Genomic DNA, 23,482 nt, shown 5'->3' with positions numbered 1-23,482 from the left:
TCCCAAAATTTAAGTTTAAAATTTTCCGAAATTCTAGGAAGCGTTTTGAAACCGCATCATTCAAATCCACGGAAATTTGGTAAAATGCCAAAACAGCATGTATATTCATTGAAATACAGTAAACTTTCACTTATTCCGAGGCTCACACATTCAAATTCTCTCAAGCTCGGATATTCCAAGTGGCACCGCTCCTTTACCTCCCACCACTGTCCCTGTAATGCCTTGCCCGCGTCAGTGGCTGACCAATTAAAATTAGGCCCGAGGGAAGCCCTCTGTTGCATTATGCAAAAATTCAAGAACGTACAGATCCTTACAGCGTGCGCATCGATACAAAGAAGGGGCAGCCAATGGATCTCGTTTGACAAAATCGCCCCACGACTTGCGGTAGAGGTTGGGAGCCGCTGGAGATTTGATATATCCGAATGTTTACGTTTCTTAGAAAAATTGCATTAGGATAATTAAACTATTGTTATTTTTAATTTGAATAATAATTTATTTAAATAAACTAAAAATTCTAGAAAAAATCTTTAATAAAAATCTATTTAATGATTGTGTTTTTAATAAATGAATTATATTCATTAAACTTTCCGCGGGTCAGATACTTTCTAATTCGTTAATTTGCTGTCGGGAATTTCGAAAGATTTTAACTCTTTTCGGGTATTTAAGAATAATTTCACCAGGCTAAACCAAAATGGATAGAATTGAAGAAGATCTAAAAGAATCTCATAGGACTTTTAGAGTTTTAAAATGTTTGAAAATATTTAAAAGAATTTTAATGGTTTTATAGAAATTTTAGAAAACTTCAATTATTGTGCGATATTTTAAACCCTTTCAATCTAATTGAATAAAATTTAAATATTTTTACGTATTCCCAAATATGTAAAAAAAATTAGTTGTAGAATATTTTGGAGATTCAATGAAATTTTCGATTTCAAATGATTTTAAACATTTGAAGGTATTTTAAAACATTCAAAGGAATTTTCAAAAGATTAGAGATCTTTCAAATAATTCCAAAATATTTTAATTAATTTTATCTTATTTTAAAATCAAACAACAATTTCTCGAAATATATTGAAATTCCAAAAAGGTGATTTTTTAAAAAAATATATTTTATCATTGTTTTTTTAATGACAGAATATAATTGATTTTAAGGCAATTTTTTTAGTTAATTGAATTCAATCATTTTCTATTTAGAGAATTTTTTAGTATTAGTAATTTTATAGTTTCAATAATTTTTTATATCAAATAATTTCTTTTTTGGGAATTTTACAGTTCCAAGGTATTGATTTTTCCGGGTTTTTAATCGTCCCTTAATATTTACAAATTTGAAAATTCCCGGCAGAAATTTCCCCGAATTATAAGATATCCGACATTGTAAAACCCTCAAAACCAATAAATCTACGAATTTAAATGATTAAAAAAATTTTTTTTAATATTATTTATTTTTTAACAATACAATAATAAAATATTTAAACAGTGATTCAAAAAATTAAATTTTAAAACAAATTTCTGGTATCAAAACATTATATTATTCTATTTTTAATAAATAAATAAATAAAATTTATTTTAAAAAGAGTTCTTTTAATTGCTTAAATTTGGGAATTTTAGCATTTGGTATTTTATTATTTGACAATTTTCAGTCCGCTTCATAAAATTTTCTACTGGAAATGGTGGAATTATAAAATATCAAAATATCAATTCTAAAAAATTTGAAAAAATTGCGTTTTAATCAATCATATTCATTTAATAAAATTCAATAATGAAATATTTTGATCGATGCACTTTTTATGTTCAGTGTATTTTTTATATCATTGTTTGAATTTGAAATAACAATATTTAAAAATATATATTTCACAGTGATAAAGAACAACACAAGAACACATTTTCGAAAAACAAACTTGCATTGAGAAACTTTTTTTTTAATCACTGTTATTTCAAATCTAAACAATAATTTTCAAAAATACACTGAAAATAAAAAAATGGATTTATTTGGTATTTAAACTTACTGTATTTTTAATTAATAATAGATGTAGTAAAAAAAATTTTTCAAGTGTTAAAACTCGAGAATTTTATAATGTCGCGAATTTAAGAATGTCGAATATTTTAATTATTTGAATTGAATTTTTAATGTCCACAATATTTAATATATTATATTTTATATCAATATTTCAATTACATTTTTTAAATTTCATTTTACAAAAATTAAGTGATTCAAATGTTTTCATAAATTTTCAAATATTCTAAGGTATTTCGAAAAAACTCAATGAATTCTAAACATTTTAAGACATTTGAAAATATTTGATAAAATTTTCAATAAATTTTCAGATATTGAAAAAATTTCCAGGCATATAAAAGATTTTAGATTTATTTAAAAAGCTCCAAGAAATTTTTACGAGCTTTTTGAAATATCAAGGGATTACGAATTTCCAAGAACTTAAAAAAAAAATTTCAATAAATTTTGGAAAATTTTAATAATTTTAAGGGTTCTAATAATACTTAAATAATAATTCACCCCTGACTTGCTTGAAGAAAACATTAATGGACTGCAATTGCACATCAGAATTCCCGATAAAATTTCCATCTCCATCTACCCCATGTTCATCAGCAACAACCTCCCAAAACTGAAAAAATGTACTGAAGTTTATTTTATCATTCTTTCCTAATTTAAAAAAAAATGTATATAAAGCTACCTAGTTAAGTTTCATTTTTTTTTTTTTTTTGAATAATTTTTGTAAAAAAAAGTCACCTTCGTTCCAATACTGTTTCCACATTGTCCTATCTGCACGTGAATGATTTCCCTCATGATATACTAATTTTTTTGTAATGCTTTTATTTTATTACTGTTTTAACGACTTAATTTTGGGGCCGAAATTGTGATTAAAAATTTTGTTGTCAAAAAAAATTAAAAAGGTTCAGGCATGTCAGGTTAAAAATTGTTTTTTTTTTTAGTTAGAAAAAATTGAATGTGTTTAAAACAAAAGCTAGGCCTTGTATTTTTTACTTTTAAATGTAGGATATTTACTGTTGCAAAATAATTTTAAATACATAAATATTGCTTTATTAAAACAAAAATCAGTTTACTACAATTAAAATTATGCGGGCTTAATCATAAATATTGTAATTATGTATGGAAATTAATTCATAATAAAATTTGACCATTTTTTTATTTTAAGTGAAATTGTAAAACTTAAACTCTAATTGAAGTTCAAACTTTCAGTGAAATTACAGTGAAGTTGAAATGTTCTTAATTTGAAAGAAAATAGAAATAAATTTTATTATTATTATTATAAAATATGTAAAAAATGAGGGAGAACAGTCCTTATTGTGTGAATGTTGTCATTAATCTTATTTTTTTGAGATGGAAGAAGTTTGAAAGCTGTTCAAAACTTGTCATCTAGTACTCCGGCTCCCATCCGATTTAAACCGAGAGAAGTGCTGCTTAACTTCGACGATCGAAGGAAGAACCTTAAACAATTTTATGCATCCAAGCAGAAATTAGAAAATTGGAGAAAACCGTCTTAAACAGTGAAAAAGTAACACCTTTTTAATCTTTTTATATTTTACTGGCATTATCAATCACGAGCTATACGCGCATTATTTTTTTCGATTTATGGGGAAAAAGAATTTTTAATAAAAAATACAAATTTTTAATGATTCTTTATTTTTTAAGTTTTGTTATCAGGGAAGTGTAAATTTAATATTCCTAAGATTCTTAATTTACTAGTTAAATTTTCAACATAAAAAGATTAATTCTCAATCAAAAAATTGTATTTATAATTATTATTACATTAAAAAAAGATTACAAATTGTAATAAAAACAATTTAACTCGTAAATAAAAAGCAAAATTTCAATATTCTCTTAGAATCGTTTTTCCGGAATTAAAAGGGAATTTTTATTTTCATATGAATCTTCAAAAAATTTTGTTATTATCTTGAAATAGTTAAAAATTCTTGAAACAATTCTTAATTTTGCGTTTGACATTTTAAAATCATCATTTTTTAATCAAATTTGTTTAAAATCGTTTCAAATTTTTAAATATTTTTCCAAAACTTTCTACTATTTCTTTGAATTATTCGATTTTTTTAATTTAAAAAATTCTGCATGGTAAGAAAAATTATTTTTCAAATGTTTTAAAACCTTTGTAATCATTCTCTTAAAATAAACTTTTAAAAAATAAAAAACATTTTTCAATCTTCACAGAAATGCTAAGAAATTTATTTATGCTTTTAAAACTCTGAAAAAAAAACTTATTTTGTTAAAAAAATCTAGATTTTTGTCAAAGTTTTTAAAGACTTCTCTAAATTAAAATTATTTTTAAATCCTGTCACAACTTCTAAATTTCTTTTGAAATAACTCAACGTTTTACATCCAATTTTTTAAATTCCGTAAAATGCAAAAAAGTTGTCTTAAAATCCTATAGATTCGTTTTTGATATATTTTTGAATCTTTGAAACCTGAAATTAATGTTAAAAATAAAAAGTCATATATTACTATTATTCATTATTTTGTTACCAGTGCAATAAAAAATTCAAAAATTGAATTGATTTTTTATATAAAACTATGAAAAAGTTTACAACTTATAATATGGTAGCAACCTGTTAAAAACATAATTATTTCTTAAATTTCAAAAAAATGTAAAATTCATATTTTTTTTAGTAATATTTTTTGGAAAATTATAGAAATAAGTTTGTATGATAAATTTTGAATTGTCACACAACATATAAAATTATTGATATAAAAAAAAAATAGAACAAAAATATTTTTAAAGATCTTTTATTTCGACTCTCGAATTCTTAAAATCTAAGTACAAACTTTGCAAAAAGTAAGGTAAAAGTCTTAAAGAGTAAAAATCATTTTTCTGATCGGCAAAACGTTAAGCCTTGCGAAACTTAAAATCAATTTAATCTACATTACAATTAAATAAAACGGCTTCAGTCTATAAAGAAAATTAATAATATGGACAAAATTCCACATTTCTAGTTAAACCTTAATTAGTTTATATATAACGATTTTTTCAATTTAATTTCGAAAAGAATAAATATGTCATTCATCAATCGTCTCATGTCAAAATCACTTTTTCTTTTCCTCTAATCTTTTTGGCAATTGCCCTTTGGTACACCCAACACCATTTTTCCCTTATAAAAAATTTTTCGGAAAAATTCCATTTTTAAAAAGTAGAAAACCCTCATCCTCGCAAAATAAATTCCTCACTCCTGGTCACAGGCTTCAAAATCATCTCCACCCTCCTCAACCTCAAAATCTTCCTCAGCAGTTGCTTCCTGATACTGTTGATACTCGGAGACCAAATCATTCATATTCGATTCTGCTTCAGTAAATTCCATCTCGTCCATGCCTTCTCCAGTGTACCAATGCAAGAAAGCCTTTCTCCTGAACATAGCAGTAAACTGCTCAGAAATTCTTTTGAAAAGTTCCTGAATGGCTGTAGTGTTTCCGATGAAAGTGGCCGACATCTTCAACCCTCTGGGTGGAATATCGCAAACAGCAGTCTTCACATTGTTAGGAATCCATTCGACAAAGTAGGAACTGTTCTTATTCTGGACACTCAACATCTGTTCATCAACCTCCTTCATAGACATCCTTCCTCTGAAAACTGCAGCCACAGTTAGGTACCTTCCATGTCTTGGATCACAAGCTGCCATCATATTTTTCGCATCAAACATCTGCTGAGTCAATTCCGGAACTGACAGTAGTGAATATTGTTGCATGGATCTTGAAGTTAGGGGTGCAAATCCTGGCATGAAGAAATGCAATCTCGGAAATGGTACCATGTTGACTGCAAGTTTTCTGAGGTCAGCATTCAGCTGACCAGGGAACCTCAAACAGGTGGTGACTCCGGACATGGTCAACGAAACCAGATGGTTAAGGTCTCCATAGGATGGATTGGCCACCTTGAGAGTTCGGAAACATATGTCATAAAGGGCTTCATTATCAATGCAGTAGGTCTCGTCTGTGTTCTCCACAAGTTGGTGAACTGATAGGGTTGCATTGTAGGGTTCGACGACTGTATCTGAAACTTTGGGTGATGGCATCACGGAGTAGGTGTTCATGATACGGTCAGGGTATTCTTCCCGAATTTTCGAAATGAGGAGGGTGCCCATTCCGGATCCGGTACCACCTCCGAGGGAGTGGGTTAGTTGGAAACCCTGGAGACAGTCGCAGTTTTCACATTCTTTCCGGACAACATCGAGAACTGAGTCGACTAATTCGGCTCCTTCGGTGTAGTGACCTTTGGCCCAATTGTTTCCGGCTCCGGATTGGCCAAAGACGAAATTGTCGGGGCGGAATAATTTTCCATAGGCTCCGGAACGAACAGCTTCCATGGTTCCGGGTTCAAGGTCGAGGAGAATTGCTCGAGGAACGTATTTCCCTCCACTAGAGGCTGTGGCAACTGAAAAGAATAAATAATTGTTATTTAAAATATATAATATATAAGAGTGGGAGGATGGTCGCGGGGGTTAAAGCGTAGGCTTTGGACCCACTTCATCGGTTTGCGGATTCGATTCCCGTCTCGCACTCTGGAAGAGCCTTGGTGGCCCATGCACAAGGGAGTTGTTCATCTCCGGAGAGTCGTGGGATCGATACCTCTAGAGAAAAAGGTTTTCTCTTACTACTTAAAACTGTTGCTCTTGGTGGTTCAGAACCCACCTTAAACTGTAGGTCCCCCTTCCAACACCAAGTAAGTGTTTGTGTGTGGTAGGGGGGTGTAAAGGAATAGGGAAGAAGGTGCAAGAAAAATGTAAACCCTTAGGGGACACATTAGAAGCTTCCATTTCAAGTAAATATATAATATATATGAAACTATAATTGAAAGCTTGGAAAGCAGAATTTAATGAGCGCTTGAGCAGTAGGTAGGAGTGGGGATGACACGCAGAAAACGCAACGAGAGACTGTTCCATCTTCCGTCGCGTTTCCTGCGCGTCATCCCCACTCCTGCCTCCTGCTCGAGCACTCGTTCGGTTCTGTTTTTCGAGCCTTTCATTATTTTATGTTATATTGACTTATAATTTTTAAAAAATCGATTTTCCTCCCCTTGATGGTGCTATTGAACACAGGCTAGTTAAATTTTTATTTTCTCGAAACATAAAATCGAAAATCGATTTTCAAAACCTGGGAAACTGTTACATAAAAATTATTAAAAGATTTGCTAGGAATTGGTTGACTTTCGCGGATAAAAATCTTTTTATCCTTATTCAGAAATTCAATATCTTGGAGGTAACTTTTTTTTGTTTAAACTTAAGATTACATTTTGTATCGCAATCCGCAGCCTGTGGTCAGCCTCGCATTCCGATTCTTAACTAATATATTTATTTTCTCGAAATTACATAAATTTTTCGAAATGAATTTTTTTTGTTAAATCACCAACGCGTCATCTCGGAAGTGTCTTATCTTTAGATAGTGGTTTCAATTACACATAATGCTTTTTTGTTTTCCTGAAAAATTCCGCTTTTATTGATTATCTAGTTTATCCAGTTATCTAGTTTCAATTGTGAAAAAATAATACAAAAAATAAAATACCTTCACTTAGTAAACATATTTTTCACCTTATTTGGGTACTTTGTAATTAGTTTAAAAAAATTCTTTCATGTTATAAATTGTCGGGAATTTTATTATTTGGTAATTTGATTTCTTATTTTATATTTATTTTTTATTATTATTTATATTAGTTAATAACTAGAGTTTTCAAATCCAAAAAGACAAATATTCGAAGAATTAGTTTATATTTAGTTTTTTATTATTTATTCATATTAATTAATATTTAGAATCTGTAATAAAAAAACTCATTTACTTTCCAAGAAGACAAATATTTAAAAAATTAGTTAAATTTTCAACAATATTTTAAAGAAAATAATTAAGTATGTCACAAAACAGTTTAATCATCAACTAATATTATGAATCTTTAACAAAAACTGCATTTTTACAAAATAAGTTTTATCTTGAATCACGTAATTGAATTTTCCATAGAGAAATATGACGTTTCAACAAAAAATAGTAAATAGTTGATATTTCAGCCAAGAAAATATTTTTATTTTTAATAAAAAAAATTGCATTTATAATAAATATTTGTAATAAAAGAGATAAATTTGCTACAAAACAGTTAAAATTTTTACCGTAAAATATAAATTAAAAAAATTTCTAAGCTAAAAATGATAAATTTTAAACAAAAAATGGATCAGTACATTTTTATATTAAAAAATTGTTTTAAAACAAAAACAAATTTCAACTAAATACATAATTTTTCACAAATTCTTAAAGTTTAATCTAAAAACGATTTATTTTAAAGTAATAATGGAATAGATCAATTTTTAGTGAAAAAAAAAAAATAATTTCCAACAAAATAGTTAAATCTTCAAGGAATATAATAAATATTTAATAACTTTTTTTCAACAAAGTAGTTAAATTTTATATAATAAACAATCGAATTCTGAACCCAAAAAGACGAATTTTTAAAAAAATACTGGAATTTTCTAGCCGAAAATATGGATTTTTGACAATAGAGTTCATTTTCAACCAAATAGTTACATTCTTAAACCAAAGACAATCAATTTTCAAACAAAGATGGAATGGTTGAATTTGCAGTTGAAAATATTAATTTTATAAACAAAAAAGAACAAATTTTTAGCAGACTAGGTTAATTTTCATACAAATTATGGAACTCTCAACTAAAAACGATTAATTTTTAACTAATAATGAAATAGTTCAATTTTCAGTTGTAAAAATCAATTTTCACAAAAAAAATAAAAATGTTCTAAAAAATAAAAATTTTCCATCAAGCAGATTAAATTTTCAATTAAGAAAATGAATTTTCCTGCATGGTTTGAACAGTTTTAGGCAGAAACGAACCGAATTTTCTTCCGATCGTCTTCAAATCTCATTGCCTGTGATGTACATTAATGTATTTTTGTCATCTAATATCATTTGTTAAATTAATCAACAATTATTATTAACAAATGCATGATTTGAACAGTTTTAGCCAGAAAGGAACCGAAGTTTCTTCCGATTGTCTTCGAATTTCATTGCCTGTGACGTACATTGATCTATTTTTGTCATCTGATATCATTTGTTAAATTTATTAACAATTATTATTAACAAATGAATGATTTGAACAGTTTTAGCCAGAAAGGAACCGAATTTTCTTCTGATTGTCTTCGAATCTCACAGCCTGTGATGAACGCTGATGTATTTATGTCATCTGATATTATTTATCAAATTTATCAAATTTATCAACAATTATTATAAACAAATGCATTATTTGAACAGTTTTAGGCAGAAAAGAATCGAATTTTCTTCCGATTGTCTTCAAATCTCATTGCCTGTGATGTACATTAATATATTTTTGTCATCTAATATCGTTTGTTAAATTAATCAACAATTATTATTAACAAATGCATGATTTGAACTGTTTTAGGCAGAAACGAACCGAATTTTCTTCTGATTGTCTGCGAATCTCATTGCCTGTGATGTACATTAATCTGCTTTTGTCCTCTGATATAATTTGTTAAATTAATCAAGAATTATTATAAGCAAATGCATTATTTTAACAGTTTTAGGCAGAAACGAACCGAATTTTCTTCTGATTGTTTGCGAATCTCATTGCGTGTGATGTACATTAATCTGTTTTTGTCCTCCGATATAATTTGTTAAATTTATTAACAATTATTATAAACAAATGCATTATTTGAACAATTTTAGGCAGAAACGAACCGAATTTTCTTCCGATTGTCTTTAAATCTCATTGCCTGTGAGGTACATTGATCTGTTTTTATCATCTGATGTAATTTGTTAAATTTATCAACAATTATTATAAACAAATGCATTATTTGAATAGTTGTAGCCAGAAAGAAACCGAATTTTCTTCCGATTGTCTTCAAATCTCATTTCCTGTGATGTAAATTAATATATTTTTGTCATCTAATATCATTTGTTAAATTAATCAACAATTATTATTAACAAATGAGTGATTTGAACAGTTTTAGGCAGAAAGGAACCGAATTTTCTTCCGATTGTCTTCGAATCTCATTAGCTGTGATGAAAATTGATGTATTTTTGTCATCTGATATTATTTATTAAATTTATTAATAATTATTATTAACGAACGCATGATTTGAACAGTTTTAGCCAGAAAGGAACCGAATTTTCTTCCGATTGTCTTCGAATCTCATTAGCTGTGATGAAAATTGATGTATTTTTGTCATCTGATATAATTTGTTGAATTTATCAACAATTATTATAAACAAATGCATTATTTGATGATTGAAAGGAAGGACGATCTTATTCTACACTGGAATGTCCAGATCCTGTTAACGAATTATATCAGATAACGAAAATAAATCAATGAGCATCACAGGCTATGAGACTTGAAGACAATCAGAAGAAAATTAGGTTCCTTTCTGCCTTAAACTGTTAAAAAGCATGCATTTCTTTATATATTTAAAATTTTTCAACAAAATATTAAATATTTATGAAGAATTGTGACCGACAGATTTCTTTAACATCGCTTTTTTATTTAGCCCCACTGTATCCCCCCCCCCATTTACTACCTCACAAATCGCAAAAAACGTTATCCCCACCTTCCTTCCGGTGGCAGGGTGATGAATGTTTTGAATAGCCCCTATAATAATTAAAGGAAGTACTATATAAGTATTGGGATTCAACCAAAATTGATTGAACGGTAGATAGAACGGCGGAAATGCATATATGGCGTGGGTTACTTGCAACTTTTGCAAATTATACTATAAAGTACCGATAAATCAATTAAAGCAAACCTAAAATTTTTTTAACAAAAATTAACACTATAAAATTTTTTGCATTTCGAAAAGATTTAAATAGTCTGGATTGAAGAGTGTGTTTCTAAATATAAAAAAAATGAAACTTGAATGTTTATTTAAACTATTATTCCCTGATGTAAAAATAATCAAAAGTAATAAAACTTTTTTAGAAAATCGAACTGTTCTTTATTGAAACTTAATTCTTTTCGAATGGAAATTGTAATATTTTTTTAAAGAAAATTATCTTTTTTGGTTAAAAATTTCTTAGTTTTTTGAAAATTTAATTAATTTGTTGCAATTCTACTGTTTTGTTACAAAACTCGTTCTTGAATTCAATTATTTACGTAGAAAATTCAGCTTATTTCATTAAAAATGCAACCGTTGGATTCTAAATTAATTTTTTTGCTTACAAATTCATCTACTTAGTTAAAAATTGAATTACTTTGTTGAAAATTTATCTCTTTCGTTTAAGATTAACTTAGTTATAATTTTTAAGCTTGTTTTTCAAAAAGTTGTTTTTTGGTTGTATTTAAATAATAAATATCTTGAAAACAGTAGAGAATTTTTTTTAAACAATAGTAAAAATAGTTAAAAATTAATTTAATTTCGCTAAAAAATGTTTCTATTTGGTTACAAATTTAACTTTTTATTGTTTGAAAATTTTTCTTATTTAATTTCATGTTTAACCATTACGTTGGAAATTTTTCTTTTTCGTTGAACTCAAACGCTTTTAAATTAAAATTACAAACAATATTTTGTTGTTGAAATAACAAAATTTACTTTTTTCTTGTCAATTCAAATTTTTTGGTTGAAAATTCGTCTTTTTTAAATGAATACAACTGTGTTTCATTAAAAATTAAATTTTGTTGTTGTTGAAATATTAACTGTTACATTTTAGGTTGAGAAATCATCTTTTTTGTCAAAAATTCAACATCGTGGTTGAAACTTGGACTAGTTTGTTAAAAAACTCATTTTTGGTTAAATATTCATCTTTTTAGCGGAAAACTTAATTATTTTGTTAAAAATTAATTTTTGTTTATTAATTTTCTCATCTTCTGTTTTTTATTTTTTTAATTTAACTGTTTTTTCTATATAAAATTTTATCTTCTTAAGTTTAAAATCGAACTATTTTATTATAAAATTCAACTATTTAGGCAGAAAAAAAACTTTTTTGTTAAAAATTAATCTGTTTTAATTAAAAATTCGTTTTTTTTATCAGTTGAAAATTAAATATTGTATAATGAAATAAAGAAAATATAAAATCATAGAAACTATTAAAAATATTATAGAAAATTAACTTTTTTGTTAAAAATTCGTCTTTACTGAAAAATCCAAAAAATTTTCCATTAATTTTATTTAAAAGAAATTATATTTGATCAATCATTCACCCATTTATTAAAAAAAATGTTTCTAATTTTAAATTCGCATCTCCCGTTCAAAAAATAAGAATAAATGTTCTAAATATTGTTTTAAAAGATAAAATTTAACTGTTTGTTAGGAAATTAACTTTTTTGTTGATAATTTAATTGTTTAATAGAAAATAGATATTTTTGGCTTAAAAATTCAAATTTAAAACTATTTTCCTAGCTTGGCTGAAAAATCATTGTTGATTGAAAATTCAATTTTGTTGTACAATATTACTGTTTTGCTTGAGGGTTCAACTAGTTTATTTTAAAATTAATATTTTTTCAAGCTATTTATTTATTATTTCTTTCGTTTAAAACAAATATTTGTAATTTGCAGTTCTAATTTCCTGTTTAAAAAAGTTTAATAAATATAAATAATGCTGTTTTATGACATAAATTTGTTAAATTTAAACAATTTTTTCAAATTAACTTAACTATTGTACACTAAACTTTTTATGAAAAATGGTCCTTTTCACTTAAAAATTAAAGAATTTTCTTAACATTTATTCCTTCTTGTCTGAAAAATCTTTCCTGGTTTGAAAATTAAACTCTCTTATTAAAAATTTAATTTTCTTTGGTAAAACAGGCAACTTTTTAGTAGAAAATCAAATTATTTTGTTTGAAAAATTAACTTTTTTATTAAAAATTCGTATTTTTATGCTATTATTAATACCTCAATTTATTAACTAGTGCCTTTTGCTTTAAATAAATATTTTAAATTGGCAGCTATAATTTCCTAATAAAAAATTGAAAATAAATGTAAAAATATTGTTTTGAGAGATAAACTGGGTGCACTTGTCGAAAAGTGAACTCTGTACCACCTCTGGGGTGAACGTGTTGCAATGTGTTTATTTCTGTCATTTGAGTACACACAGTGATTTTTCCCTTTTTTTCATTCCTCTCTGGGGAACACCGCAAAGCTACACTTTCTATTCTTGAATTGAAAATCCAAAGAACCGAAAAAAGCACACAGCAAGAAGAAAGTTAAGCACCTTTTGCCCTCGAGCTCTCATGTTAGTTACGACCTCACATTTTACACTCGCATAGACTATCATTAAATTGTAAATCGAATTAATTTTATTACATTTCTCCTCGCATTTCTGAGTTGACACAGTAAAATTCCCTAATTTAAAGAATAAAAAATGGGTTTTTAATCAATATTGTTTGTTTATTAACAATGCAATAAGAAAATATTCAAACAACAATTTTAAAAAAATATTTGATCAAAATATTCCAATATTCTATTTTCACTAAATATATCAGATTTATTGAATAAAAACAATGTCTATCATTGTTTAAATTCGGGAATTTTATAATGCCCGAAATTTTAGTCTTGAATATATTATAAATCGACAATTTTCTGTCCGAAATTATTAAATTAGGTAATATTACAAACTATGAGGAATTTTTTTATTCGGGAATTTTCCCATTTGGAGATATTATCATTGGAAAATTTTATTATTACGAAATTTTTCAATTGGGCATTTTTATACTTTGGTAATTTCATCAATTGGAGAATTTTCTAGCGGGATGACTGAAAAATCCCGAAAAATAAAATTGCCGAAACTTTAAAATTTCAACAACTTGAACGAATTGACATTTTTTTAATAATAAAATTCCACAATAATAATATACCCGAATTGGAAAATTTCTGGATAATAAGATTCCCAAATAATAATATTCTCAAATTGGAAAATTCTTGACAGAAAATTTCCGAATTATAAAATATCCGACAGAGCCAAATTCCCGAATTTAAACAATAGAAAATTGTTTTTTAATCAATATTATTTATTTATTTATAATGAGATAAGAAAATATTCAAAAAATAATGTTTAGAAATTTGCGATAAAATTATTGTATTTATAATAGATAAATAAGATTTATAAATGAAAAAATTCTTTTTATTGTTGAAATTCAAGAATTTTATAATTCCCGACATTTTAATGTTGAATATTTTATAATTCGGCAATTTTCTATCGCGAATATTTAAATTAGATAATATGAAAAACTGTGAGGAATTTTTTAATTTGGAATTTTCAATTTTTATAGTATTAAATACTGTCATGAATTTGATTTTTCGAGAATTTTCAATTTCAGTAATATCATAAACGGTTCTTGAATTTTATTATTAGGGAATTTTCCGAAAAAAATTCCTAACAGAAAATGGCTGAATTATAAAATTCCCGACACTATGAAATTCCCGAATTAAAACAATTTGAAAAAAATTTTCATTATAAATATTATTTATTTATTTCGAATACATTAATGACATTTTATTAAACAAAATATTTCGAAATGTAAAAGTGCAAGATAAGAACAAAAATTGAAAGAATCCTAAATTTTTCTAAATTTTTTTAAAATTATTGTTTGAATTTAAAATAACAGTAATTAAAAAAATACATTTAAGATTCAAACAAATTTTTTTTAATCAAAAAGTTTAATTATTGCATTTTTAAATAATATATCAAGTTTATTAAAAAACATTATCAAAAATATATATATTTCTTAATGTGAAATAATAATATAAAAACAATATTTTTATTATACCAGTAATAATTTTTAAAAACTACTAAGCACATTCTCAAAAAAAACTGTGATAGAGAAATTTTTTTAAATTATTGTTACTTTAAATTCAAGATATAATATGAAAAATATATTGATCATTACATTTTTTTAATAAAATATCTTATCATTGTATTGGAATTAATAAATATGATTTGCCAAAAACAATTTGTATTTATTTAAATTGGATAATTTTCCAGTTTTGTCAATTTTTCAGTTTTTGATATTTCATAATAATTCGGGAAAATTCGAACAAAGTATTATTTATTTTTTACCTTCTTTTTTTTAAACAATTGTTAGTGTCTAATTTTTCAGGTAAACAATTTCAATTAAAGGAATAGTTCAGAAAAATTAATTTAAGTAAGAAAATATTTCTGAATGAACAAATTAACAATTAATTAATTATTCAAAATGCACAATTTTAAATATGAAAATTATATGAATTAAACATTTCAAACTCAAAACTTCCGAAAAAAATTAATTAAAGAAATTCTCTCTTTTTGACATAACAAAAAATATTAAGAATAAAAAATATTCTTCTTCAATCCAGAAAAAAATGGAAATAAAAAATGAAACTTTTCAAACTAGAAAGAATTTCTAAACATATTCATTAAAAATTACATGATTTTTAAAGAATTTTCCTTCTTTTCGACAATTAATCCATACGTAGATATTATATCATATTTTATTTTCAAAAAATTAGTTTAAATAATTTCAAAAATATTAAAAACGTTGTTTATTAATTTTTTGATTTTTGAATAGTTTACATTTTTAATTTAAAAAACAAAAATCTAGAGAGATGAACGCGCGCTTCTCATTGATTATAATTATAATAAAATTATATAATAAAATAATACAATTTCAATCCTCTTTTTCATAATTAATACAGACACAAATAGTGTATCATTTCTAATTTAGAATTAAATTAAATTATCTGGATCAATTTGATTTAATTAACTTCTCTAATAAGGGAATGGATTTAAATTAGGTTAATTACCAGATGCCTCATTGTAGTAAACAGAAATTCGTTCCAGTTGCAGGTCAGTCTCGCCATGATAAACCCCAGTCTGGTCAATGCCGTGCTCCTCTGAAATGACTTCCCAAAACTAAAAAAAAAAATATTTTCCTAATTAAAAAAAAATGTAGCAGAATAAAATAAATATTTAAATAAAAAATAAATACCATTATCAAAAAGAATCTAATTATTCAGGAAATAGGAAAACATTATAAAACTTATATATTATAAAGTCTAATCATTTTTCCAAAATGTGTCTTAGTCGGACATATCGGGTAAAGCGGAACACCCATATTTTATACAGAAAAATCAATATCAAATCATTAAACGTAATATTCACGTTGTCTCGCTATTCCCTAACTTAGCCCTGTTTTGCCTAAATTTATTTTTTTATTTAATTTTCTAGAGTTATTTGAAGTCTAGATATCACTGCATTTTTTCAAAAGGAGCGGAAATGACTCTCGACAAGATCATCCAAATGACATTAAGGAGATAAATCTGAAGAAAAAAAATGTCCCTCTGGAAGAGTCTGAGTTAAAGTGCTCGGAGGACAAGGATAACTTATCTGAGTCCCGAAATAGAAGGTGTACCGAATTAAACACACTCATCTGCGTCCGACTACCCGCAGAATTTTTCTACTCGATTTGTCTCGCTTTTACTATTTTCTCCTCGACAAAAATAGATTCCTCGACGACCATGCACAAAAGACCCCACGTACGTTCTCACCACATTTGCACTACTTTAAAGGAACCCTGAATAGAATTTCGGTGCCAAAAATTGGCTCAAATTTTTCCATTTTATTTAGGAATGAAATTTAGAAAAAATGTTAATTAAAACAATTGTGAATTACCTATCTTAATTTTGATTCACTAGCGACAATTGGCGCGAGCTGCGCGCGCGACAAGCTTTTTTCGAATTTGAATTTTTTCAGAATAATAAAATTATATCAAATAATCATAAATAGTATTAAATTTCGCAAAAAACATTAGTTTTAATATACTTTAAAATTTATGCAAGTAATCAGAATAGAATTTCGGTGCCAAAAATTGGATCAAATATTTTTAATTTTATTTGGGAATTTAATTATTTTCAAAAATATTTTGAATTAAAACTTTTTTTAATTACCTATCTTAATTTTAATATACTAGCGACAATTGGCGCGCTTCGCGCACCACAAACTTTCTGGACCGTCGATTTGTTTTAGAATAATAAAATCATATAAAATAATATAATATAAATTTCGTCCGAAAAGCAGTAGATTTAATATCCCTTCAAAATTTTAAAGAACTCAGAATTGAATTTCGGTGCCACAAATTGGATCAAATAATTTTTATTTTATTTAGAAACTGATTTATCTTTAAAAATGTTTCCAATGTAAACATTTATAAATTGGCTATTTTGCTATCCTATTTACTAGCGAAACTGACGCGCACTCAGCGCGCCACAAGCTTTCCTGGACGTATAATTTTTCAGAATAATAAAAAAAATATAATATCAAATTTGACCCAAAATTCAGTTACTTTAACATCGCCTTAAAAATGTAAAGGAGCCCAGAATAGAATTTCAGTGCCAAAAAATGGGCCAACTATTTTCAATTTTTATTTATTTATAGACTGAATTGCCTTAAAAAATGTTCTTCAGTAGAAATTTCGTAAGTTACCTATTTTAATTTTAATTTTCCAGCAAAACTGATGCGCGCCTCGCGCGCAAAGAGTTTTCTTTGCCGTTACACTTTTTAAAATAATAAAATTATATAAAATAATATAAATTTAAATCAAGCAAAGTACGTTTAATATATTTTATAAATTCAAATTACTAATAAAGCACGCGCTTCGCGCGCGCCAGGCCTTTTGACACATTTATTTTCTCCTGAATAATAAAATTATGTAGAAAGGCATAATTCTTAATTAGGCAAAAAAAAAGTTGTAGGTTTAGTTTTTAAATCTTGTATAAATTTAAACAATTAGCACGCAATAAGCGCGCGACAAACTTTCTTGGCTATTGAATTTTTTCAGAGTAATAAAATTATATAAGATAATATAATTTTAAATCCGATAATAAGAAGCCATAGATTTTATTTTAACCTGCTCGATAAATTTAAACAATGTAAAGAAATTAGCGCGCTTCACATGCGGTGACCTTCTGAGTCCTCGAGCTGTTTTAATAAATATAAAATTATATAAAATATAATGGCAAATTTGAATAGAAAAGGAAGCATTTTATATTTATTATTATAAAAAAAATGTTCTAAGTCAACATCAAAATAATAAAATTATATGAATTAATATAAATTTAATAAATAAAAGCTTATTCTTAATAAATCCTAGAAGAAGTGAGAACAGAATATCGGTGACAAAAATAAAAAAAACATTTCAATTTTATCTAGGAACTGAATTACCATAAAAAAATTTCTATTAAAATTTTCGTAAATTATCTTTCATTTTTAGTTTACTAGCGAAAATTAGTTAACCCTTCGCGTGACAAGCTGTCTGCACACTTAATTTTGTCAGATTATAAAATTATAAAATATAAAATTTTTTAACAATAATATAATGAGGTAAAATAGCATTTGCGCAGTAAAAATAAATATTTAAAAATATTACACATTAAATTCAGAAATCAACTTAAATTCAGCCAAAATTATCTGAATTTAAGGAGGACAATATCTGAATTTTAGATTTTAATTATACCATTTCTTAACGTATTTTTATTATCATTGTGGCAATAAAAGAGGAAATGAGATTTGCAAATTAGAAATCTAATCGCAATTACGACCAACTATTTTAGTCTTTCATTTTAAACTGCCCCTCTCGAAATTAAGCGATATTCTTAAATCACTTTGAAAAGCCATGAAATGAAATCTACAAACGTTCCAAGTCCAATGACCCAAGCAGACGTTCCAAAATCGTAGCAAAATCGAGCAGAGGAAAGTGCAGAGCATAAGCTTGCCAAATAACTGTTAAGAGTCTAGACGACAAACAATAAATAAAAAAATTCGAAATTTATAAAAACGATTAAAAATTATATTAAAATTATTATTATTTACGAAAATTAATGGCTAAGGCTTAAGATGGTAACAAAAGGGATTCTTGTTTTATTTACTTTTTTTTATTAAAATAGTCTACATAGGACTGGGTTGCAGCTAAGTACATTATGGGGGAACCTACAGCTTAAGGTGGAATCCAAACCACCAGAAACTCGGTAGACGAACATATAAAAATTTTCCGAGTTACCAGCTCAGGGATCAAACCCCGGACCTCTAACTTGAACTCCGAACGCCTCACTGCACCATCGAGGCTTTATTGGTCCTTTGAGCCGGACTATTATTGTACCTTTAATGCAAATCATCATTTCTGTAAAAAATTAATCTTCTTAGTTAAAAAATAAACTTTTTGGCTGAAAATTCAAATCTTTGGCTAAATGTTAGTCTTTTCTTGAAAATTCATCTTTTTTATTAACAATTTAGACATTTTTCTAAAACTGCATTTTTTTGGTTCTGCATTAATTTTATTCACTGATTTTCTAACTTTTACATTTTTTTAAATGAACATTTTTGTTAAAAATTAAATTTTTCAGATTTAACATTCCACTTTTTTGTAGCAGATTCGTCTTTTTGGCTTGAAAATACATTTTTTTTCAACATCCATAATTAAAGTTGGAAATTCATGTCTTTAATTAAAAATTTATTTATTTTGTTGGAAATGAATTTTTTTGGTTAAGAATAAATATTTTTTATTACATTTTTAACTATTATATTTTTGTTTAAAAATTGATTTTTCCTGTAACAAAGCTCTACTTTTTGGCATGTTAATTCAATGATTTAGCATAAAATTAAACTATTTCGTTAAAAGTTAAACTACTTTCATCAAAATTTACTTTGTTATTTAAAAAATCACCGTTCTTTTTGAAAATTTAACGATTTTATTAAAAATTCATCTCTTTATTTATTTTTTGGTTGAAGATTCACCTCCTTGGTTAAAAATTGATATATTTTGATTAAAAAGTATTTTTTTGTTTGTGAATTAATTTTTTCATTGAATTTCTAAATATTCCATTTCTGTTTAAAAATTGATATTTTAGATTAAAAATTTATCTTTTCTTGTAGAAAATTTGTTTTTTTTTTTTGCTTAAGCATTTAATAATTTAGTACAAAATTAAACTATTTAGTTAAAAATTTATCTACCTTGTAAACATTTATTTTTTTAGTTGAAGATTAACTCTGTGTTAAAAAATTCAACTATTTTGTTGGGAATTCGATACATTTTTGGCTGATGATTAATTTTTTGAACTGACTTTTTAACTATTCTATTTTTATTTAACTGATATTTTAAATTGATCTTTTCTAGTTGAAAAGTCGTCTTTTTAGCAAGAAAATTTTATAATTTAGAGGAAAATTAAACTATTTGGTTAAATGTTGAACTAAATTGTTAGAAAATGTATTTTGTTAGTTAAAAATTCGCTATTTTGTTTGTAAACTTACCTATTTTGTTAAAAATTCGTTAAATTTTTTGTTAATAATTAATTTCTTTATCTGAAAATTTAACTGTTACATCATTTGTTGAAATTTTATATTTTTTATTTATTTTTTGTTTGAAGATTCATCTCTTTGATTAAAAATTGATCGATTTCATTAAAAATGCATTTTTAAAATGAGAATTAATTTTCTTTACTGAATTTCAAACTATTCAATTTTTGTTTAAAAACTGATATTTAAAATTTAAAATTTAGCTATTTCGTTGAAAATTTGTTTCATTTTTGGTTTGTGATTACTGGGTTTAATTGAAAAATAAATTATACCGTTTTTTGTTAAAGATTTATCGTCTACTCTATTTTTTGGCTGAAGATTCTTTTTTTAAACAAAAAGTTTTTGGCAAATTGGTTTCAGTTGCAAATTTAACTTTCTTATTTAAAAATTCAATTATTCAGTTACAAATTTTGTGAATAATTCATCACTTTTAAAAAAAATTAATTTCTTGCTGAATAAATAAACCATTTATTTGAGAAATCGAATTTTTTTAGAAAATAATTTTTTTTGTCTTAAGTATTAATCAATTTTGTAGGAAATTAAATGTCATCCTTTCTTAAAGAAATATCAATTATTTTAGTGTGAAGTTTTATTTTTTGATTGTGAACACAAATAATTGGTAAAAGTTGTTCTTCTTTTTTGTTTTAAATATCAACTATTATCTTTTTTTTTTGGTTGAGAATTAATTTTTTTAAGTTGAAAATTCAGTCAATTAATTATTTTATTCAAAAATTCACATCTTTGCTGAAAAAATAATTTGCTGAAAACTTGAAATTAAATTAAAAATAATACCCAAATTAATTTTATTTTACAGAAATCATTTCCCTTCTTTCGTTAAATTATAGAAAGTAAAATTTTAAAATGTTTAAATTTCTTTAAAACATTTATAATTTTTAATTGTATATTTAAAAAAACATATAAATCAAAGAAGAGTTTTCTTCTTCGCCTCAAATTTATTTCTCTACAGTACTCAAATTTTTATATTTATAGTATAAAGTTTCTAAATTATTATTGAATTAGTATCCTTTATTGTTAAATATATTACAATAATTAAAGATTCTTTTATCAAGATAAAAATAAGTTTTGCTTTATAGGAATTGAACGCATGATCGAGTTGAAATAACTTTTAACCATCGTGTATGAGTTTCTATCGGTATAACATCTCGATGATAATTATCGACCAACAATGATTTTGCTCTCAATGAGTAATCGTTAAAGTCTTTCATGCGGAAAATCGATCTGTTCAACGAACGGTAAACCTCTCTGAAAATAGAAGACTTCTTCTTCGAAAAAAATCTTATACTTCCGCTGGACTTTCAAGATTCAATGCAGCATGAAACAGATTTATACGATATAATCTATTCAATTTATTATTGAGCAATAAATCTTTCTTGATTGACAGAAAAAACATAAATCTATTTTAGTTAACTTCCCTCCATAGGATAAATTAAATGAAATTCTTCATCTAGAGCAACAAATGTATTTTTATTTATTTATCATTTTTTGTCTAACACGATTTTCAAATTTTAATATATAATTAATGTTGATATGAAATTATTGTATTCTATAGTATTTGATATGTAAAATAATAGAAAATAAAGGGCAATATTTTTGATTTTCAACAAAATAGTTGAATTTCGAAGTAAAAAAAAAACAGTTTTTAATCAAAAATCGAATGGTCAAATTTCCAATTACAAAAAATTAATTATTAAATAAAGTGAGAAAATATGCAATTGCAATAATTGAATTTTCAACCTAAAATATCAATTTACAAACTAGAAAATTAATTTGCAAACAGTAAGATTCATTTTATACGAAAATTTTTATTTGGAAAAAATTAATTTTTAACCAAAAATATTAATTAATTTTTTTTCCAAACAAGACGCTATTCAACAAAACACACAAATTTTCGACGAAATAGTTGAATTTTTTATCTGCCGCAAATTTTTTTAAGAGTTTTAAAATAAAAATAAAAAAGATCGGTTTCCAATAAAAAATGCAATATTTAAATTTTTAGTAGCAAAAAAAATTTTTTTATTAAAATTATGATTATTTCATTGCAATACTTAAATTTTCAACCAAAAATATCAATTTACAGATAAGAAGATTGATTTTCAAAAGGAAATATTAATTTTTTACACAAAAAAATTTGAATTTTTTACAAGAAGGGACAACTTTTAAGCCAAATAGTTGAATTTTAATTTAAAAAAGATCCATTAACAACTAAACATGGAATAGATAAATTTGAATTTAAAAAAGATTAATTTTCAATCGACAATGATCAATTTTCAAGTAAAATAATGAATCTTCAACTGGAATACTTGAAATTTGAATTAAAAGGATTAATTTTCAAACAAAAAGATTAATTCTCTACCAGAAAAAAACGATTTTTCATACAAATTCTTTAATTTCCAACAAAATAGTTTAATTTTCATCTAAAAAATAGAATTTATCAACAAAATAGTTGAACTTTCAACTAAAAAAGATCATTTTTCATTAAAATAGTTTAATTTTAAACTATAGATACATTTTCAGTTACTAAGATTAATTTTTAACTGAAATGATTGAATATTTAATTGGAATGATGAAATTTTCAGCTAAACAAATAATTATTGAAAAAGAAGTTACATTGTAAAATAATGGTGACGAATTTCAACTAAAATAATTGAATGCTCAATCAAAAATGTTAATTTAACCACGAACATTTATTTATACAAAAAAGACGAATTTTTAAGTAAAAAGGATAATTTTTCAACCAAAAATTAAATATTAAAAATTTCAGTAAAAAAAATTAATGTTCAACCAAAGAGTTGAGTTTTCAATTAAAACGATGGGATATTTAACTGGAATAATTAAAAATTGAGTTGAAAATAATTAATTTACAAACAAAAATAAAACCATTTTCAAAAAAGTAGTTCAAGTTTTGATTGAAAAGAATTTTTATCAAAATATTTAATCTTTCAAACCAATAGTTACATATTTATTAAAAAACAGGAATTTTTAACAAAAAATGTAATAGTTGATACTTTATTTTAAAAAATTTATTCTACATAAAAAATAGTTGAATTCTTACAGAAATAATTGAATCCTCAACAAAAACGGAATTATTTACGATAACAAAATGGCATTTTTAACAAACAAAAAAAGATAAAAATTCGACCTAGAAGATTAATTTTCTACCAAAAA

General features: G+C 25.3%; 2 protein-coding genes across 4 annotated transcripts in view; both read right to left on the bottom strand.

Moving 5' to 3' along the window:
* Window positions 1–2,935, bottom strand: part of LOC117177639 (tubulin beta chain-like) — a 45,757-nt gene extending 42,822 nt beyond the window's left edge. For 2 of the 3 annotated variants that reach the window (XR_004467727.1, XM_033368434.1), the window contains exons 1-2: window positions 2,747–2,935; window positions 2,513–2,621 (exon numbers count right to left, since the gene is read on the bottom strand). Coding sequence is in view for 2 of the 3 variants with exons in the window: in XM_033368434.1 (XP_033224325.1) it covers window positions 2,513–2,621; window positions 2,747–2,803 (166 nt within the window). In the remaining variant the exon portion in view is untranslated. Of the gene's footprint in view, window positions 1–2,496; window positions 2,622–2,746 lie in introns of all 3 variants that reach the window. The other variant, XM_033368435.1, reaches the window with a different exon arrangement.
* A 1,858-nt stretch (window positions 2,936–4,793) lies between these two features.
* Window positions 4,794–23,482, bottom strand: part of LOC117179001 (tubulin beta chain-like) — a 31,146-nt gene continuing 12,457 nt past the window's right edge. Inside the window, exons 2-3 of the mRNA XM_033370611.1 lie at window positions 15,754–15,862; window positions 4,794–6,410 (exon numbers count right to left, since the gene is read on the bottom strand). Of these exons, the coding sequence (XP_033226502.1) occupies window positions 5,209–6,410; window positions 15,754–15,862 (1,311 nt within the window). The 3' untranslated portion in view covers window positions 4,794–5,208. The remainder of the gene's footprint in view (window positions 6,411–15,753; window positions 15,863–23,482) is intronic.

Source organism: Belonocnema kinseyi, chromosome 8 (genome assembly GCF_010883055.1).
Source record: "Belonocnema kinseyi isolate 2016_QV_RU_SX_M_011 chromosome 8, B_treatae_v1, whole genome shotgun sequence".
Lineage (NCBI taxonomy): Eukaryota > Metazoa > Arthropoda > Insecta > Hymenoptera > Cynipidae > Belonocnema > Belonocnema kinseyi.
Note: the sequence above shows the minus strand (reverse complement) of the source record. Positions and strands in the feature narration are given on the sequence as shown.